At 47.8% G+C, this 20,488-nt stretch overlaps 1 protein-coding gene across 6 annotated transcripts in view; it reads right to left on the reverse strand.

Moving 5' to 3' along the window:
- Nucleotides 1-13,935: 13,935 nt before the first annotated feature.
- Proser2 (proline and serine rich 2) overlaps nucleotides 13,936-20,488 on the reverse strand; it is a 31,880-nt gene continuing 25,327 nt past the window's right edge. For 5 of the 6 annotated variants that reach the window (XM_027405165.2, XM_027405163.2, XM_027405166.2 and 2 more), the window contains exons 3-4: nucleotides 17,442-17,694; nucleotides 14,939-15,951 (exon numbers count right to left, since the gene is read on the reverse strand). In XM_027405165.2, the coding sequence (XP_027260966.1) occupies nucleotides 14,939-15,951; nucleotides 17,442-17,694 (1,266 nt within the window). Of the gene's footprint in view, nucleotides 15,952-17,441; nucleotides 17,695-20,488 lie in introns of all 6 variants that reach the window. The other variant, XM_027405168.2, reaches the window with a different exon arrangement.

A 20,488-nucleotide genomic window follows, 5' to 3' on the forward strand; every position in this document is an offset into this window, starting at 1 on the left:
TAACCCTCCCATGATAGGAGAGACTAGCTCCGTCATCCTTATCTGGTCACACCCTCTATAGAGATTGACCTTGGAACCCTTGCCCCTTCTATGGTGATGCTATCTATACTCTCCTCCAGCACCAGGCCATGCATGCCCACCCCCAGTAGTCTTTTCACCCTCTACTTGGGCCATTGAACTTCTTTCAGCTGGGAACTAGCACCTCCTAGTTGCCCTTCATCTACCCGAGGGACCCCTTACCCCCACCTCAAAGACAGATCTACACCTTGCCCAGTTCTCCCAGTGACCTATGAGCAGACTTATTAGGGAGAAAGAAGGCCAGAGAAGAGTCATGAGCTACTCTGACAACAGAGAATATTCTAGTCAGTGGCGCTGGTGATTTTTGAAATTTATAAACCCAGCTAGGCAAGGTGGGTAGCACATGCTTTTAATCCCAGAATCAGGAGACAGGTGGATCTCTGAGTTTGTGGCTAGTCTGGTCTATTTAGTAAGTTCCAGGACAACTAGAGCTATGTAGTAAGATCCTGACTTAAGCACCAACCTCCCATACAAAAAAGAAACTTAGAAGCCCCAAATGCAGCCTGGGTGATACTCCCTCACATGGCTCTTCAGGAGAGATGTTTTCTAGTGGGCTACTTGTGTCACTGTGCTAGTGATGGTACCTAAGAGTGGAACATGCCCTTACTTCTTCCTCGGGCTGAGTGCTGGAGGCTGGGTGGTTTACCTCCTGCTCCACCACCTCCTGCCCACAGGGAATTTCCCATCTCCCCTCGGGTTCTTCTTGCTTTCTAAAAGCAGGCTGTGGCAGCCCTTCCCACTTGAATCACTCCTGCTACCAGCAACCTGCATCCCAGGCACACCCAAGGGGCCACATCCTACTTCTAAGCGGGTAGACAATGAAGCCAGCTATTTTGGAATTTTCCAATTTTCCTTCAGACCCCCTGAGCTGACTTTCTAGTATGTTGCTTCACTTTTCAGAGAAAAGAGACATAAAAGAAACACACCGAGGAAGCCCTGGTTCAGGTAATTTTTGTATTTTGTTGCTATTTGTTATTGGGTTTTTGTTTGTTTGTTTTCAAGACAGGGTTTCTCTGTAGCTTTGGAGCCTATCTTGGAACTCACTCTGTGGACTAGACTGGGCTCGAACTCACAGAGATCCACCTGCCTCTGCCTCCCGAGTGCTGGGATTAAAGTCACATGCTATGCCTGGCCTGTACTCTCTATATGAAATAAACATCCCCAAGTCTTTTAAGCTGCCAGCCCCACAGCCTGGGCCTGCCTTATTCATGTACCCAGTAATAGGACTCCTAGACTCAGTGCATCCCAGAATAGAGAGACCATGCCTAGAACAAGGCTCCTCTAATGGGGTCAGCAGTTCAGGGTCACAACAAAGTGATACTTCTGGGCTCACAGCTCTGGTCCTGACTAGCTGTAGGACTCTGTGGGATTCTAAGTGTTCCTGTCTCCATTTCCCCATGATGCATCTCCCTCAGGGCTGACCTTTGGTTTAAGTACAGATATTCAGTCTGAATCCCCAGACAGCTCTCAGACACACTTCCTCTCCATCCTACTATAAAGTTGATGATGCCTGGCCTGAAGAGATGGCTTAGCAGTTACGAGCACTTACTGCTCTTCCAGAGGACCTAGGTTCAATTCTCAGCACCCCCATGGCAGCTAACAACTGTCTGTAACTTCAAGATCTGATACCCTCACACAGATATACATGCAGGCAAGACACCAATGTATATAAAGTAAACCTAAATAAATCATTTAAAAAAAAAAAGTTGGTGATGCTATAAGATATAGCATCCCGAGGGCTCTGTGGTCTTTGCATTCCGAAAAGGCAAAGTCTGTTCTGGAACTTCTTTGCTTCATTTAGCCAAGATCTGAAAGCCTGGTGATGGATTTCAGGATGGATGGCCTGGGCTGCTTTGCCAGGTTAGTGATTTGGCCTCACCCACCACATGCAAACATGTTCAAACCTTAGCAGTAGGAGGCAAAGCCTGAAGGCCTGGCCCTGAGCTCCCTCCTGGCCTGGTCCTCAAGGGAAATCCCACACAGTGGTTTCCTGCTGCACATCTATTCCCAGCTCAGCTCAGTGATGTCATGCACTGGAAACTGACCCAGCTGAGGAGGAGTATTTAAGTCCTTGCAATAGGCAAATACTATATATAAATCAGGGCTTGTTGTATTGCTCTGTGGGTGGGGCTACACTTGAGAAAGGGATGAAGGAAGAAAATGTGAGTGAGGCAGATTAACTGGGACATGAATTATACCCAAACGAAACACTAAAAGAGAGAGAGAGAGAGAGAGACAGAGACAGAGAGACAGAGAGAGAGACAGAGAGAGAGACAGAGAGACAGAGAGAGAGAGAGGGAGGGAAGAACTCTTTTTTCTAATGTTTGAAAACTATTACCCAATTCACTAAGATCTTGCTTAATTAATACAATTTTTAATAAATGTGTAAAGATCACATAGGTTTAAGGACAATAGATTTTTAAAGATTTATCGAAATGTATATTTATATGTGTCTGTATCATGTATTCAGATGCCTGTGGAGGTCAGAAATGAGAGTCCTCTGCAGCTGGATTTACAGGCAGCTATAAGCCTCCGGATATGGGTTCTGGGAACTGAGCTCAGGTTCTCTGTAAATGCCATACAAGTTCCTAACTGCTGAGTCATCCCTCCAGCCCCTTAAGGACAATCTGTTTAATGGAAATATTGAAGGTGTCAATTGAGACATAAGTACATGTATCAAATCACTGTTCGACCCAAATCAGTAAACAAGTTAGGAATCAACTGGGTATATAGAATTTACAGTTAGAATATTGTATATTTTAACATTAATTATAAATTGTCAATCCTGCACCCTTTATACCAGCAGAATTTATAAGAAACACATATTTGGGGTTTTTGTTTTGTGTTTTTAAATTTTATGTGTATGAGTGTTTTGCTTGCATGCATGTATGTGTACTACATGCGTGCCTGGTACCCAAGGACACCAGAAGAAGGCATTGGATCCCCTGGAAGAGGAGTTGCATGTGGTTGTGAGCCACAATGTGGGTTCTGGGAACCGAACCTGGGTCCTCTGCAAGAGCAGCCAGTACTTTTGACCACTGAGCCATCTCTCCAACCCCAGAAGCACACAGTTGTGTATACATACACAGATGCATTTTAGGGAGAGCCAGTTGCTAAATCACACTTGCCCTTTTCCCAGGCTATACCTCTTGTAGCTATCCAGGACCATAACTGCTGTGTGACAGATGCAAAGTGGCCAGGCTGCACAGCTTGTTTGTGGCCAGACCAGGTCCAAACTCATCTTTATTTTTACAGATACACAAGTTTCTACCTCCAGGAATTGCCTCCCCCTTCACACTTCTTCAGAAATACAACATGAGTGGCTGGAGGTTTGGGCTCAATGGTTAGGAGTGGGTTCTTGGGGAGGGCCGAGTTTGTTTCCCTGCATGCCACTCATAGTTGCCTGTAACTTCAGTTCCAGGGGATCCAATGTGCTCTTCTCGACTTCACAAGCGTCTGAACTCACATGCACACTTGTTCACACACAGACCCGCGAACACACACATAATTAAAAAGGAAATGCCTCTTTTCAAAAGTATAAAGTGTGAATCCAAGGTAAGTTTTGTCCAAGGCCCTGTCAGTCAATCTGATCAGGGCTCTCCTGTGAGGACGCCTCTGAAGGTGGCCAACCCACACAGGAGGCACACCCACCCGATGTCCTGTTATTAGAGGATCAGCCAGGGTGGCTGCTGTCTGGATCTGAGACTCCATCTCCCATTAAGTGTCATTAGCCCGACCCACAGGCCCCTCCCTGCCAGCCATTCACCATTCGCCTGGATACAGTCTGGGAACCGGATGGACAGAGAACCAGTTATAGAACTAGGGCCCTCACAGCATGGGACTGAGACCCCAAATGCCAAACCCAGCAAATGGGGCTCCTTGTCCTCAGCTGCATCAACCTTGGCTCAGTTCCGACCGCATTTGCTCAGCAGTGTTGCAGTGAGGTAGAGCAGAATAAGACCAGCATTGGGACGTACAACGGGTGCTGCATGGAGGAACTGGGATAGCATGGTGTCGTATACCACAGATACTATTTTTTATGTTTTGTTACTTCCCAGGAAGCATGGGCATTTCCCCTTTCTTTGACCGCAAGCAGGGGTGTTGAAACCTTCAGGCTGAGGTCACAGAGCTCCAGTGCTGAGGTGACTTGAGAGCTGACTTGGCACATTCCCAAGCCCTAATTACCTGTGATGACACTGCCCTTCCACTCCTGGGCCCCACCCACTTGACCTGTCAGGAATTCCAAGGATGTCTTGGCCTAGCCCTCTCCCCACAATGTTCTCACCTTTGTTTGTTTTCCATCTTCATCACTAGGATAATAAGTTCAAGAATAAGGCCTTTTTTATTTTGCTTCTATTTTTACTGTGTCCCCAGTGTACAGAATGGTGCTGTTTGTTGAATGACTATTGGGTTGTAGGGCCTGCGTGGGCAGGGACCATGGCTTTTCCATAGGCCCTGCCTCACTCAAGAGCAGTGTCTGCCCAGTGACAGTACAGGCCACTCTCCCTCCCTCCTCCTCATGGCCTGCTCTGGGTCTTTTCCTGTGCTGTTCCTCCTGCCTGAGCACATTCTGCCTGAAGTTTGGTCCCATTAGCTCTGGCCCATCCTTCAGGTATCAGCTTGACCATCTCCCTGTCCTCAGTTCTGAAGTTCCCATGCGTCCCCTTTTGCCGTATGGTCACACCTCAAAATCAGCCTGTCTGTCCTCCCAGCTGGGCTGCAGGCCTGGGGAGGATACAGCCGGAATGGCTTACTAACTGTTACGTGCTCAACTCCTAGAACAGCACATAGTAGAGGCAGCAATGCTAGTAGGATGAATCCTTGAAGGGCTGACCACAACTAACAATTCACCTTTTGGTCCATTCAAGATAAACTCAGAGGCCGTGTGTGGAAGGTGCAGAAATCATAGCCTGGCCCTTGACAGAGTAGGGGGTCTCCAGTGATCATCTCCATATGGTATCATGCTCAACTTCAAAAGGGCCTCAGCCTACCATTTCACTCTGACTCTGCACCGATCCCTGGGACTGTGTCCTCTGAACTATTTCAGTGAAGGGAGTAAAACCTTACCTTGCTGTAAGGTCTGAGCTGCTCTTATTTTCTCACAGCTATTCAATTTAATAGCTGTTGGGGTTTTGTTTTGTTTTGTTTTGGGTTTTTTGGGGGGGGCTTTTGTTTGTTTGTTTGTTTGTTTGTATTTTTTTCCAAGACAGGGTTTCTCTGTAGCTTTGGAGCCTGGTATTGAACTCACAGAGATCTGCCTGCCTCTGCCTCCCAAGTGCTAGGATTAAAGGTGTGTGCCACACAGCCCAGATAATAGCTGTTTTTAATGTGCCTGATGCCACATCAGGTACCCGGTAGCTGCAAAGGTAAGTGTAATGTGGCCCCCACCCCAAGATACTGTAGTATTCCGCACCTTAGGTTACTTCTTCCACTGTGCACCGTGGCAGAGGAAGACATTTTCTGTTTTCGGGCCATGCATTAGAGTCTCACAAAGGGCCTCTAAAACTCCAGACTCTGCCAGGCATGGCAGTGTGTGCTTTAATCCCAGCACTCAGGAGAGACAGGCCGATTTCTGAGTTCCAGGCTAGCCTGGTCTACATAATAAGAAAGTGGTGTATGTGGGACATATCTGAGGGCCATTGCTGTCCACATAGATCCCCAGTGTTCTGGCAGAACTGGGTTGGCATTGCCTTTAGGAAGGAGACCCAGAAGGGAGGCTCTGAGGAGAGTGTCATGTCCTTCATATGAGAAAGGAGACATGAAGTGCCAGCTCGAATACACAGCTTTATCCAGTGCTGGGCTTCTAAGCAGGAAGCCAGGCAGGCAAACCCAGCCCCAGAGAAGGAAAATAAACTCTGGACAAATATTTTTAGAAAGTGGGCAAGCCCTGCAGCTCAGTTCCCTGTGGAAGAGAGTCTAAAACCAATTGGCTGTGTCTCTAAGCTGGAAGCCAGGACCCACAGGCTGCATGCTGGATGGGGGCCTCTGTGGAATACCAGAGAGCCCTATCCTACTGCAGCTGTCACTCCAGGTCTTGCTTCAGGTTCCCAGGGCAGTGAAGGGACTTCCCTGCTGTCATCGTGGTGTGGGCAATACCTGTAGTGATAGAGGTGTGAGCCAGTCATGTGTTAAGCCTATGATCTCACAAAGGCCCATCGATGACCCTGAGAACTAAGTATGGCTCATCCCCATCAACCCCCTTGAGGCTCCAAGGGGCAGTCCCGTAGTAAGCAGTCACCAGCTGGGGACTCAGAGGCAGGTGATCATGTGGGTGGAAACCCTTCACCCTCCAACAGCCTAACTGTTGAACAGTTCACACCAGTCCTCGAGTCCTTTTAGACCTTCTCCATGCCGAGGTTCAAAGAGCTTAGGCCTTTCAGTACATCTTTCCTCCTCACTAGCACACTGTAGGGTACTATGTGGGATCTGAAATCCAGCGGCCAAGATTTTGAGGTCACGTGGAACTGATTTGTTTGTTTTTGTAAGTCTGGTGTAGCTTAGGCTGGCCTCAGATTCACTATTTAGCCCAGGATCACCTTGGACTCCTGATCCTTCTGCCTCTACACCACAAGTGCTGGGAATGCAGAGGTGGGCTCACACCCCTGGCTGGATCTCATTTTCAGAAATAGCAAATCATTCCTAGAATTAAGACTGTAAAGCCAGGCGGTGGTAGTGCACACCTTTAATCCCAGCACTTGGGAGACAGAGGCAGGCAGATCTCTGTGAATTCAAGGCCAGCCTGATCTACAGAGAGAGTTCTAGGACAGCCTCCAAAGCTACAGCGAAACCCTGTCTCAAAAAATACAAAAAACAAACCAAGCAAAAAGAGGTGGGTGGCAGAACTGGGGGAAAAAAAACTTAAAGGAAATGGTGAGGTGTTCTTTTCACAACCTGGCCTAAAAGCACAGAAGATAGTCATTGCCAGAAAAAAATTACAAAAATAGCAGCAAGCTGAGGCGAAGGGTAGAGCTCCCAAGGCAGGAAACACTGTGTTCTTTGATGCAGTCATATCCCAGCAAAATGGGGTATAAGTGTCAGCAATGCCATTTTTACAGACATTGGCAGAATTGTCATCATTTAAGCCAAGATAGTTAAAGTGGCCAGAGTTTGCAGAGCGGTCACATCATAAAGGGAATGGAGCTGGATACATGGGGACCATGTACCGTCTTGCCCTTGTTCTCTTGGAACCACAGCCCTGGCTAGAGCCCCACACTGAGGCCTCCTGGTCTTTCCAGTAACTGCTGTGACTTCAAAGGACTACAGTGGGCAGCTGGGTAACCCTTGCCCAGAAGTTCCCATCTACCCTTGTGCAGACGGTAATTCTGGGTTTCAAATCAAGTCCTGGGGGAAGGGATGGAAACAGGGAACAAAGGTCTTGCCTTGAAGGGGTTCTTCCAAATCAGAGGTCAGAGGCTCCTGCCCTTGCTGCAGGGCCTGGCACACGGCCTCTCCTCTCCCTAAAGACTCAGTTGTACGGCCTCAAGGCCCAGATTCAAGATGACCCTAGCTCATCTTATTCAAAATGAAAAGGCCCCTGGTCTGCTAGTAGGAGGACCATAACTCCAAGTCTGAGAGAGAGCAGGAAGTGACTCCAGGGAGGTGAGATGAGTTCTGTAGAGAGACACCAGATGGGATGCACTCCTCTTGATGACCTGGTGGGCTGCAGTAAGTTCCACATCCAGGAGAGAAGGCTAGGAGGAACAGTCCTGCCTTGGCTTGCGCATCAACAGAGGTGTGGGAGGTGAGCCAACTGCAGGCCAGACCAGGGCCATGGAAGCAGTGGCCCCAGGAGGACCTGGTAGAAAGGAGCCTTCCTGTGAGTGGACACTGCACAACCCCTCCCCCTGGCAGGTAGTCAAGGTTCTAAAAAAGTTATTTACCACCACTCAATGCCCACCCCGTGGGAGAGACACAAGGCTTTGCTGAATAAAAGAAGTTGATATAATTTGGCACTTACAGGTTTACCTCCCAAAGCTTTAGCGATTAAGAAAAAAAGTTTAACATAGAGCCTGGTGATGTGTCTCTGTAACCCAAGCTACTCCAGAGACTGAGGCAGGAGGTTAAGGAGTGTGAGGTCAGCCTGGGATACCCTGTCTCAATAAATCAAAAAAAAAACCAAAACTAATATTCTTTAGTTATGGATCGCTTCCACTGATTGTTTGACGTCATACACATTTTAATTATACTCTTATGGCGTGAACGGAGAATCCAGGTGTGTGGCACACACCTGTAATCCCAGCATTCGTAGGGGCGGGTAGGAAGACTGGAAGTTTGAGGAAGCCTGTGGACGATCGTGGCTTGCTGGGGGAAGAGTGCTTGTTGCTCAAGCATTAGGATCTGAGTTCAGATCTCCAGAACCCACATAAAAAGTAATCATGGTTTCATGTGCCTGTAACATCAGCACTGGGAATTGGGGGCAGAGAGAAGGATTCATGGGGCTTGTTGGCTAGCCAGTCTAGCTGCAAACAGTAAGCTCCAAGTTCAGTGAGACATCCAGACCCTATCTCAAGGGAATAAGGTAGATAAGGGTGATAGGAGAGGCCAGCTGGTATCTTCCTCTACCACCCCTAGGTGCATACAAACACATACAGTACACACACACACACACACACACACACACACAGGAATACACTGAAAAACAACCTTACAGACACACACACACACACACACACACACACACACACACACACACACAGAGGAGTACACTGAAAAATAACCTTACAGACACACACACACACACACACACACACACACACACACACACACACGGACACACACACACACGGACACACACACACAGACACACATACACAGGAGTACACTGAAAAACAACCTTACAGAAAGCTTCAAAAACATACAGATATGAATATAAAAGAATATGGTTAAGTTCATAATGTAAGCATTGCAGCCCAGATGGAAAGACACCCTGGCAGTCGGAAGCCAAGGAATACCACAAAGTCACACCTCACAACAAAGCTCACATGAGAGATTTATTGGGAGGGAAAAACCCAGGAAGGTGGCTGCCTCTGTTCCGGTGAGAAACAGCAGCAAACTGATCAGGATACAGGGCTTATACAGAGTTTCTTGGGGGGAGGGGTGGAACTTTTCAGAGTGGGGCTTTCCATGGTGGAGATTGGTGAGATTTCATGTCCAGAGATTGGGCTTTTTACTCTGTAGGGTGGGGGCAGAGCCCGGCAGTTAGGGCAGTTAGAGTATCCTTGGTTGAAACCTCAAAGTTGGAGATCCTGGGGCGGGGGGGTGGGGGGGACCTGGCTCAAGGGGCTTACATATAAGGCAAGAGATAGGCCAGAGGTACTCCAGTTAATACAGTGTTCTGGGCTCCACAAGCCCTTTTCATTCTGCCTCACAAAGCAGAGGCCATCTTCCCCAAACTCAGATGCTCACACACCAAACAAGTAGAAAACAAACCAACTAACAAATGGACAAAGTCTAACAAGTTTCATGGGCCAGGAAACTGTTGAGCAATAGAATGAGATGGAAGCTGAAGAGATCTTTAAAACTTGCTGTCACAGCAACCTGATTTCAGGTGTACCAAGGGCTTATGTCCTTCCCAAAGGCCACAGAGACCTAAAGGCATCATTAGTAACAAGGTCAGGCCTTCAGCTGTGTGTGGCAACACTCAAGGCCTATATACTCACCTAATGAGCACCAATCAGAGATGCCAAGGGCTGAAGTCAGCCTTGTCTCTCTAAAAGAGTGTAGACATCCACACACGTGCTTGCACACACACACACAGACACACAAGCCAGCTCTCTGGCATAGGGTTCCTTGTTCATTCAGCCTCGCCCTTTGAAAGTATCTCCAGAATTTTGGCTAGTACCCTTGGCAGCTTTGCTGCACACGCACATACTCTGAAGTTAAGAGTTTATGAAGTGTGACTTGTTTGACAGTAACTAGGTTCCCTTAGGTTCAGCTCCCAGCTGTGAATTTTCAGCAGGAAGGGTACAGCCTGCCTCCATAGCTGGTAGTGGGGATTGGAGCCCTGACCCTAAGAGTTGCTAGTCTATAGCTTGGAGTTTCCTCTTCCAAGTGCTCCGGAAGCTCACACGTTTGGTCCCAGTGAGGAAATGGATGGCTCTGAGGATGTTGAGGCAGGCTTGTGATTTGAGGACCTATATTAAGCATACATGAAGACCCCCCCCTCCTAACTTGCCTTGGTCTAGATCCCAGGATACCTTAAAGCAACGGGGCCTGGGTAAGGACCCATGGCAGACCACTAGGCACCGGTAAGAGACACATGACACCCTGAGCTGCTGTTTTCCTCTAGGCTGGAGACTATCTGGTGCTTCACTCTGACTTTTCTGTAAGTCCTCATTATGCCTCCTTCCTCTTTTAGTAGTTGTACAACAGAAAGTTCATGTAGTTCAGAGGACAAGGAGGAAGACTAAAGGAAATAGTTTCTGTTCCTGGGGGTTGTTTGTGGCTGCCTACCCCCAACCCCTCCCAGGGCCGTCACCAGGAGGGAGTGTAGAGCCTGCTGTCTCGGGGATGATTGACATTTATGAAGTCGTGTTGCTTTTTGAAGACTGGACCTCATGAAGACCCCAAACTTGCTTTGTAGCTGAGGATGACCTTGAACTCATCTGTCTGCCTCCACCTCCCAAGTGGGGCTAACACAGAGCTGCATCACAGTGTCCAGCCAGAAGTCTTAGGAAACAGGACTGTGGGGGTACGGTTTTGCTGCATCTTTTCTGAATCGAGTCACCTTTAAAAGCACTTCAACTGTCACCCACAAAGCCTAATTCCTTCTAGGCTAAAAAGGATGTGATGGCTCTAAGCAACTCCAGAGGCAGATTTACAGTGCTGCTTTCATCCTCTCCCTCGACCCCCCCCCCCCCCCCCAGGACTTTGATGCCTAGAGAAAGCAGGTGACTCTGGTGAGAAGGCGGTGAATGGGAGGCCAGCGGTGGAACTGAATTTCCAACTGGGCCTCCATTTCCAACTCAGTCACAAAGAACTGCGACATTCCCAGGACACAGCAGCTTAAGCTCTCAGGTATGTGAAAGCACAGCCTGTCCGGCTGGCAGATTAGAAAAGGATATGGGACTTGTTCCCATACTTGAAAGCCACAGGGAGAAAGCCTTGTGAAGAGAAGACACAAAACCTGTTTGGTGACTTGTCACTTTAGAGAGAACAGAAACCTCTCCAGGTGAACATTCACGATCCTCCCCTTCCTCCTTCCATCCAGCAGCCTTGGCTGGAGACCAGGGCGAGGACAAGGGACCCAGAGAAGCAAGGCTGCTGCTCATCCAGACTGCACCACTATTAGATGACAGAAGTTTGAGAACACATTTTAGGGCAAAACTAAGTTTATTAACCTTGCCAGGTCACATCAATAAAGTAGCCAGAGAGAAACAATGCCTTCATTGTACACGTATCAGCTAGGAAAACAGCCGTGTAGCAGACACACATTTTTTGATAAGAGAAAATTGTTGTCATATTTATCTTCTCTTTCTTCCTCTTTAATACGTGTTCAAGAGCTGATATCACCTACCACTAAAAGTTGCCACTAAATCCTGGGAAAGATGCTATTCCCCATGGCCAAAGCCCTGAGGATTTGGGAAGAATGCACTTGCCTTTGTTTTGTTCTGAACTGTTACTATGGTTCCGTAGGCCTCACTGATCAACTCCACCAAGCTCTTCATGAAGGCTAGTCCCCAATGGGGTCCTACCCTGCTCCCCGCTAGCAGTACGTGCAAAGAATTCTACAGTCAGAAATCTGCTTCTGTAGCCCTGCTTGCCTGCACGCTTCCTGATTGCTGAGGGCTCTGTGGTCACCATTGTGCATGGCAGGGTCCTTGGCGTGTCTGGTGGGTAACATCTTATAGTCTGACTCTTCCCTTTCTCCTCAAGCAGCATTACAAGAGGCTGTAACCTTAGTGAGGAAGAGCAAAGAGCAAAGAGTCTGCCTATTTTGTGAAGATGAACCCACACACTAGGTAGGGAGCAGATACAGCAGAGAGAGGGCAAGAACGGAAGCAGTTGCTCCTCTCGGGACTGCTAGGTAGGGCTGTGGCTGCAAGACTCTATGTAAAGAACCATTAGTAAGGGAAAGGAGAAATTGTTTTGTTTTTCTGACTTTTACATAGTATGATAGCATTTCCTAAAAAACGAAGAGATGTTTATAAATGTCACCTGAGGAGAAACTGGGGACTTTGGATCTACCTTTTCTTTTCATTACAATCTTGCTTTGAAATACGGTCTTTCAACACTGGGAGCTAGATGTCATTTAAGAATGCCACATCACATAACAACTGCAAGGGAAATAATGCTTTTTAGACACACAGAAGGGCCATCACTCACAAAAATGGGGCTTTAATCATTAGGGCTTTGGACACAAGAAACATTTAAAGGAACAGTCAATATAATTATGGATTAAATAGAAAGAAAACATGAATAAATAGAAGAAAAATATATAACCATTTAAAAGCAAATAATATAGTGCATAATGTAATACAGTTGTTTATAGGTAAGATAAAAATTTGTTTTTCAAAACCGTCATTACAAGAATATATTAATATACAGTCAGACTCATTCTATTCACAATAAAGTCCTCTACAAAGGATATTTGTAACAGCTGTATCCAGACCTTCAATTACTAAACACTGTGTATGGCATCTCACTTTGTCAAAGGGAAACCTGGCTCCTGTCAGCAAATCCATCATAAGTAGGAACAAAATTAAAGGTACTTTTAAAAGTTTAAAGCCCTTATTTAAATTAAGATTAAAAAATGGCTTCCTACCCTTTCCGCCGACCCATCAGCAACTAGAGCCCTCATCCAGTGGCTGATGGAAGCAGAGACAGACATCCACAGAAATACACTGAGCTGAAATCTGGAACTTAGTTGAAAAGAGGGAGGAATGAAGATCGAAGGGGTCTGTACCAGGTTGGAGAAACCCACAGAAACAGTTGGCCTGAAAAAGGGAAAGCATATCGACCCCAGACACTGTCTGGGAGGCTAGTGCGGGACTGACCCAGCCCCCTGATCATGGATGCCAATGGGGAGGCCCCTGCACTACAGGGAGCCTCCGGAGGTGGACTGGTGTTATTTCCCTTGTGTGTGGGGGACTTTGAGAGCCCATCCCATGTGAAGGGACTCGCTCTGTCTCTGGATACATGGGGAGGGGCCTAGGCCCAGCACAGGAAGATTTGGTGGACTTTGTGGAGCCCCTGTTGGGGGCCCTACCCTGCCTGGGGAGTGGTGGGTGGATGGGGGGGTAGGTTGGAGGTGGGGGAGGAGGGATGGGGATGAGGGGAGGGAGTGGGAGAGGGGACTTACATGTGAAACAAGCCTGTTCCCTAACTTGAATTAATAATAATAATAATAAAAGGAAAAAACAAAAACAAACAAAAAAAGATTAAAAAATGTTCGAGAGGACTTCAGGAGAACAAGAGCTGGGCGAGTTGCTCGACTGTGGTTCTGAAGAAACAAAACATAATGATTCATTTTCTGTAACTCACAAGATAAGAATAGTACTGTGGAAATGGCCTCTAACAGCCTTCAACAGCTCGTTTTGAAGTATGAGACTCGGTAATACTCAACTGGAAAAGAAACAGAGCTGCCGAGGACCTATGGGTGTGGCTATCAGGCCAGCCCTTCCCCATCTATTTTTAGAGGTTTGAGACTCCAGCCTTAAATAGTTTTGATAATAACACTTGTGGCCACAACTCTGTAAGACAAAGTCTGGGAGAAAAGAAAACCTTGCACGCTGCACAACTTGAGTTCACAGTTTTCTCCTTCAGGTGAGTCCTGAGATGTTGCTCTTGAACATAACCAATCAGATTGTATCCTTCTGTCTACTAGCTACCTTGTAACACAAAACGAGAGAGGCGACAAAGATTTTAATTTTTCTTTAAATGAAAAGTCTTCTGAAGTAAAAACAGGAACCATCTTTCTTATTTGGAAGCAGGAAATCTTAATTTAATTGGGAACAGAACATACTGCTGAGGAAAAAGCACTTGGGGTTCATGTGTCCTTAGCTGACTTCCATAATAGGAAGAAGTCTTAGTGCCCCATCACAGTGCTGAGGTGTGTGTGTGAGCAAAGGAAGTGCTCATATCCTGTAGTTAGATAATGGTGTCTTCGGAAGTAGATACACAGGAACTAATAAATGTGCATGTTAGCATAGGTACACATATTTATACACAACACACTCATACACACAGGGTAGCATGAGATTTGCTTTCTCAAAATTACCACCTTTCCCAAACTCGGCCTCCTGTTTTACTCTCACAAAATTACACTAAATTTTACTCTAGAGGATTCATTTCAGATTTTCAGTTCAGAAAATGGGGCAAACCATATTGTGTCAAGAAACAAACCCAGATCGGTAGAGTACCCATCATCTTCCACCCTTCAAAAACAAACACACAAGCGCTAGTCTTCAAAGTGTACACTGACACTAGAACAAATTAACAAGCATTTCTTTTCTCTTTTTTTGTTTTTTTATTTTCGAGGAAGGGTCAATCCTGAGAGTCAGAGCTACACTGGCTTTCAAGTCCTGCGCATGGGATAAAAGTCCAGATGAGACCCTAGACCAAGTCAAGCCAAGGCCGTCCTTACACATATTTCAGTCATAGGTCATCTGCAGCCATGGAAGCCCACAGGTCCTAAAGGTTATTCTGTGATCCCAGGAAAGGAAGAGCGCAGCTCTGGGGCCTGGTCCTTGCCCCTGCTGGCCTCTGAGTCCATGCTGCACTGGACACAGGGGATGGGGCTGAGACTTCTTCCCCAATATGCAGCACTTCGTGCCACCCAGCTCCTGCGCTTATAGAACCGGACACCCAGTGCGGGCGTGCAAGGCCTACCCAGCCACTCCAGCAGTCCCACCTATGACCCTCACAAGTTCTCCTTTAGCAGCCCGAGCTTGCGCAGGGCCTCTCGTCGTGCTTCTTCCGTGGAGCCGCGGCCGGCGAACTGCACTGTGATGCCATGTGGTCGGAAGCCCGCAGCCCGGGGGAGCGAGCCTGTGCGTTTGCGGGCCTCTTGGAGGCTGTCCAGTCGCGGTTCGTACAGGCTGCGGCTGGCGTTCTGGCGCGCCAGCTTGCCCGCTATAGCCGGGTCTGGCCGGAAAGTGATGGTCTTGCTGGTGGGAACGAAGGGGCTGGGCTCGCTGCGCAGGGCCTCGTGCACGCTCTGGAAGCCATTGGCCAGCGGTGGCTGCTCGGTCTGCACAGCCCTGGACTGCTGCGCCCTGGCTGGGCCTCCTGCACGCGGTCCCCCGGGCTCCCCGGCCATGCCCACCCTGCCCTGGGCGCGTTCCCCGTCCCCAGAGCCGCCCCTCTGCTCCTCTGCCTTCTGCCACCGCTCTTCCGATGACGTGTCGCCCGCGGCGATGAAGGACATGCCATTGATGTTGGCCAGGACCTGGGCCTTCCGCTCCTGCACGTTGACGGCCGCCTTGGAGATAGTTTTGTTGAAGTCCTTGCCGGCGCTGTTGGTCACGCATATGTTGCTGGGGAAGCGGTGGATCTTGGGTGCCGGCTGGGCTGTGTGTCGGTGCCATACGCCAACCTGGTCCCCATTTCGAGAGGTTATAGAAGTCGGTGTCCTCCATTCCCCAGGCCTGCCCTCCTTCGATGGGGAGGTGGGGGACAGGGCTTCGTTTCCTGCTAACTTCTCAGAAATTTTATGAGCAATCACCAGAGGAGTGGGCACGGAGCGGGACAGTTTGGGATGTTCTGCTGGAGGAGAGGGGGGCATCAGCTCCTTTCGTGGGGCAGAGGGCAGAGAGGGCAGCGGCAGAGAAAACACCTCGGGATCCCCGGAGTCTGGTGGAGGTAGGGAATTCTCAGCGGCTTGTTTCCCACCTTCAGGAACAGGAGAGCCCTGTTTTGTAGCAGATGGGGCCCCTGAAAAAAGAAAGAGACCTTGTAAGTTTTCACCCCAGTAAGAATAGACACGTGGTTTTCCTGCCAACCGAACTTCAGAGAGTCACAGTGGGACACACGACAATGCCTAATGAAAATGTTGGTCCTGTTGCCTGGACTGGCGAGAAAGAAGGCAGTCCTTTTATTCTCAGGGCCATATACCTGAAGGGTGGTGACGATTTAGCGCCAGAAACAGGCAGTTAGAAAGCAGTCTGGAAAGGTATGCTTCTGAGCCTCTATCACGCTGAGGGCACGTGACAGAAGGCAAGCAGTGACCTCCTCATCCGGGTCTTTACAAAGGAGACACCAAGTAGCGGATGGGAGTGCCCATCTTGAATCCCAGCACTCAGGAGCTAGAGGAAGGTAGATCTCTATGAGTTCAAGGCCAGCCTGGTTTACACAGGGAGTTCCAGGACCACCAAGACTACATAAAGAGTCCCTATTTCAAAAACAAAAAAGATACAAAAATAGTAGGTTAGAGAATCACTGGGCACACATGCTGAACTTTCCAAGCCCATTTTCTTTGGTGTGATTATGTGATCTAATCTTTTAAAAGGATCATCTGGTTCAAATTACTTTAGGAACTATGCTTCAAAGCAGAAGTGTAAAAAGAAAAAAAAAACGCAAAATTTAACGTCTCTTCTCTCAAGGGTTGCTGCAACCATTCTCTTTTTGTATGGAATCCATGACTGCAGGATGTCAATTCTGGGAATGCAGTTTGTTTCAAAAGAAAACATACATAAGTTAAGAAATGGTGGCATACACTGTAACCCCAGCATTTGAGAGGCTGAGACAAGGGAACTGAGTTTTCGGTCAGGCTGGGCTAGCACCAGGCCAGCTGGGGATCCTTGTCTCACAAAGATGCCTCCACTCCCAGAAGCTTATGACAAACACTGGTGTTTATAGTCTGCGGGGCACAAATGACTTTTCTCTTATTTCTTTCTTCTCCTGTCTAGTCCTAGGTGTCTCCTTCATTTGTTTTTTAATGTCATTTCCCATCAGCAAGTAAGAAAGTTGTAAGAAGCTTTTCACTGACTCAACGGGCATAAGCATACCTCTTCATCGATGCTGTTCAGTGATGCAGAGCGGATGGAGGAGGTGCTGGCCTGCATCTTGTCTGCTCTGTGTTGGACTACTTCACAGAGCCATGTGTTAGAAAGGGGACATAATCTTGCAGCACAAGTCAAGCGCCCCGTGACCCCTACACACACACACCACACACACACACACACACACACACACACACACATACTACACACACACACACACACACACACACTATATATATATATATATATATATATATATATATATGGTCTCATTTGGTCTCCCTCTCCTTTCAGTTGGTCCTCTTTTGTTACCTGTGAAAGACTATCAAGAGGCATTCTCCCTTCTAGAAGCTTCTATATTGACATGCATAGGCAAACAGAGCACCACCAGACCAAGTCAAAGGCATGGGGACCTGTGTGTACCTGCTACTTGAGGCACATCTGCAAGGCTCCCAGCTTCCCCAGACACAGGTCCTGGCTGTACTAAATCGATGACATCTTCCGGTTCAGAGTGACTGGAAGGGCTCTCTTCCAGAGACTGTGGAGAGTGGCAATGAATGCCACTGTCACACAGGGCTGGCTCATCAAAGTCATATTCCAGGGAATCGAGGGTCTCCTCAAAGAACAGGATGACATCCTTTTCCTCGTGTGTGAGGTGCTTCAGGCTCTCATCATCCTGTAAGTGGGTCAGCAAAGAGATGATGTCAGCCAAGAGAAAGAGTCACAAAGAGTAGGAGGCAATACCTAGCCTAGGGTAGACTTCTCTGTGTCCTGGAAGGTCCCTGCCAATTTAGGTCATCCCACTGACAAATGACCTGTAAGTCCCTCACTATTTTACCTGCATGGGAAAAAAGATACTGACAAACCCAAGGTTTTCACCCCATCATGAGCTCTAGCTGTGGTTACCAGTGAGTCAGTACAATAGAGGAAGTCTCCTCCAGGAGTTCTGCTACCAGGCATGCTGTTGTCTCCATATTGCCAAGGGAGACTTCTCATTAAACACTGGGTTGAACTCACCATTTATCTCTCTTCCCTCCAGAAATGCTGCTAAAACAATAAGGGATCTTATTAATGATTAATTATCTTATATTTATGATATGAGTATTTTGCCTATAGATATGTCTGTGCCCTGTGTGTGTGCCTGGTGCCCACAGAGGCCAGAAGAGGGTGCTGGATTTCCTGGGACTAGAGGTACAGAGAGCTGTAGGCTGCCACGTGGGTGGTGCTGGGAATCTAATCCAGGTCCCCTGCAAGAACAACAAATGCTCTTAACTGCTCAGCCATCTCTCCAGCCTGGGACATTGTTAATTTCCTTAACCAGACGTAAATCACAAAGCTAAAAATAACAGGAAAAGCGGTGATGTCAACAAATGGAAGTAAGAAAGCAGAAGGAAGATGATGATGTTAGAAGAGCCAAGGCTGCAATTTGCATCAGTGCTGGGAAAGCCTATAGCCGACCTGCTGAGTACTGTGTGACCTGAACTGAGCCCAGCCAGGAATATAGTGAAGCTGATGCTCAGTGGGCAGAGGTGGCTGGAATCACCCTCAGAAGTAACTAGGTCATCCCTGCAGAAAACAAAGGGTTTATTCTTTTTGTTTGTTTGTTTGTTTTCGAGACAGGGTTTCTCTGTGTAGCTTTGGAGCCTATCCTGGCACTCGCTCTGGAGACCAGGCTGGCCTTGAACTCACAGAGATCCGCCTGCCTCTGCCTCCCGAGTGCTGGGATTAAAGGTGTGCGCCACCAACGCCTGGCTAAGATTTTTATTTTTAATTATGTGTATATGTATGTACTGGAGGTACGCATGATCATGAGTGCAGTGCCCATTGAGGCCAGAAGAGGACACTGGATGCCCTGGAGCTGTAGTTATCCCATGTGAGTGCTGTGAGCTACCCCATGTGAGTGCTGAGAAAACATGTCCATCCCAGACAAGAAGAATATGCACTTTGAACCGTGAGTTACCTCTCCAGCTCTATGCATCACTTTTGGGGTCTATCTTGGTTAGGTATAATCATTCTCCTTGGCTACAGAGCAGAACTGAAATTGCACTAGCCTGGCTGAGGGTCTAGCTCAATGACAGAAAGCTTGCCTAGGGTGCTCAAGGCCCTGCATTCTTTCCTATAAAACAGACATGACATAAAATTATGTAAAAATTAAAAAAAACACATGGTCCTAAAATGGACCTGCAGCTTAAGACACATTCCAATTTCCCACAAGAAGAGGACAAAGTAAGCATGGTCTAGAAGTGGACTGGAGAGACAGCTCAGTGGTTGCAAGCACTTGTTCTTGCAGAGGTCCTGGGTTTTTATTCCCAGAACCCACATAGTGGCTCACAGCAGCTTGTAGCTCCAGTTCTAGGGGATCCGGTTCCTCCTGCTGACCTCCACAAGTACCAGGCACACATGTGTTGTACATATACCTGCAGGTAAACACTCATACACATCAAAGAACAAATGGATGGGTCATGTCTAATCCAGCCTAAAAGCAAGCAGTCCTAACCTGAGACTGTATCCAGAAAACAGGCTGACGAAGGTGCCTCCCACATGCCTGTTCACACCTGGACACTGCAGAAAGGCTTGGCATGACTTTCCAAGGGTCTCACCACTACTTCACCAAGGGACCAAGCCTACTAGAACTCAGTCCTCTGCTTGCCTTCTGTTTCGAACTTTCTAATCCTATTCTTGCAAGTACCAACAGATCTTGCAGAGATGCCTGCATGAGTGTTGTGCAATTTACCCGGGGGTTCTTCAGTTCTCTCAGTGTTCTCTTTTCCTTTCACTAGTTACACAATGTGAGATACAAATCAGCCCCGGCCAGTCTGCTCAGAGACAAGACCCCCAGGTCACTCAGGTCCTAAACCCGAGGGCTTTCTCTCCAGTGTGAAGGTGGGTGAATGGCATGCTTTCTTTGCAATCAGCCTGGCCTGGAATCCTGGATTGTGGCAAAGTCAAACCTGCTGTGGGTTCAGTGTGTTGCCCAACTTCCAAGACTTGAAGCTTTCTCCCAGTGAACATGGACTCCACATACCTGGGAGAGGAAAGACGGTGGGGCTAGGCAGGGAAGCAACGTACACCAGGGCCAGGAAAAGGGGCACTTGGTACCAGGCCAAGATGGTTCCTACCTACTCCTCCCATTCTGGGGAGATGATGAACACCGCCTCTGATAGGGATGTAAAAGACAGACATTTTTGGTCCTGAGGGAGAGGCTGGGCAGTAAGAGGTATGGCAGCAAGATATATTCAGAGTGAGAATATTTTCAGAGAGAGAAGTTCCGGCCCGAGGAGTAGAGCAGGGATGGAAAGTGACTGAGAATGGGCTCAGGATTTCTTTAAGGGAGATGAAATGTTACAGAACTATGGTAATTTCTGTACATACAGAGAAACCATTTATTTTAACTGACACACAAAACATAAAAATTGTGTACATTTATGGGGTGGTCCCATGTAATACCAAACTAGGCCAGAAAGACCTAT

Source organism: Cricetulus griseus, chromosome 3 (genome assembly GCF_003668045.3).
Source record: "Cricetulus griseus strain 17A/GY chromosome 3, alternate assembly CriGri-PICRH-1.0, whole genome shotgun sequence".
Classification (NCBI taxonomy): Eukaryota; Metazoa; Chordata; class Mammalia; order Rodentia; family Cricetidae; genus Cricetulus; species Cricetulus griseus.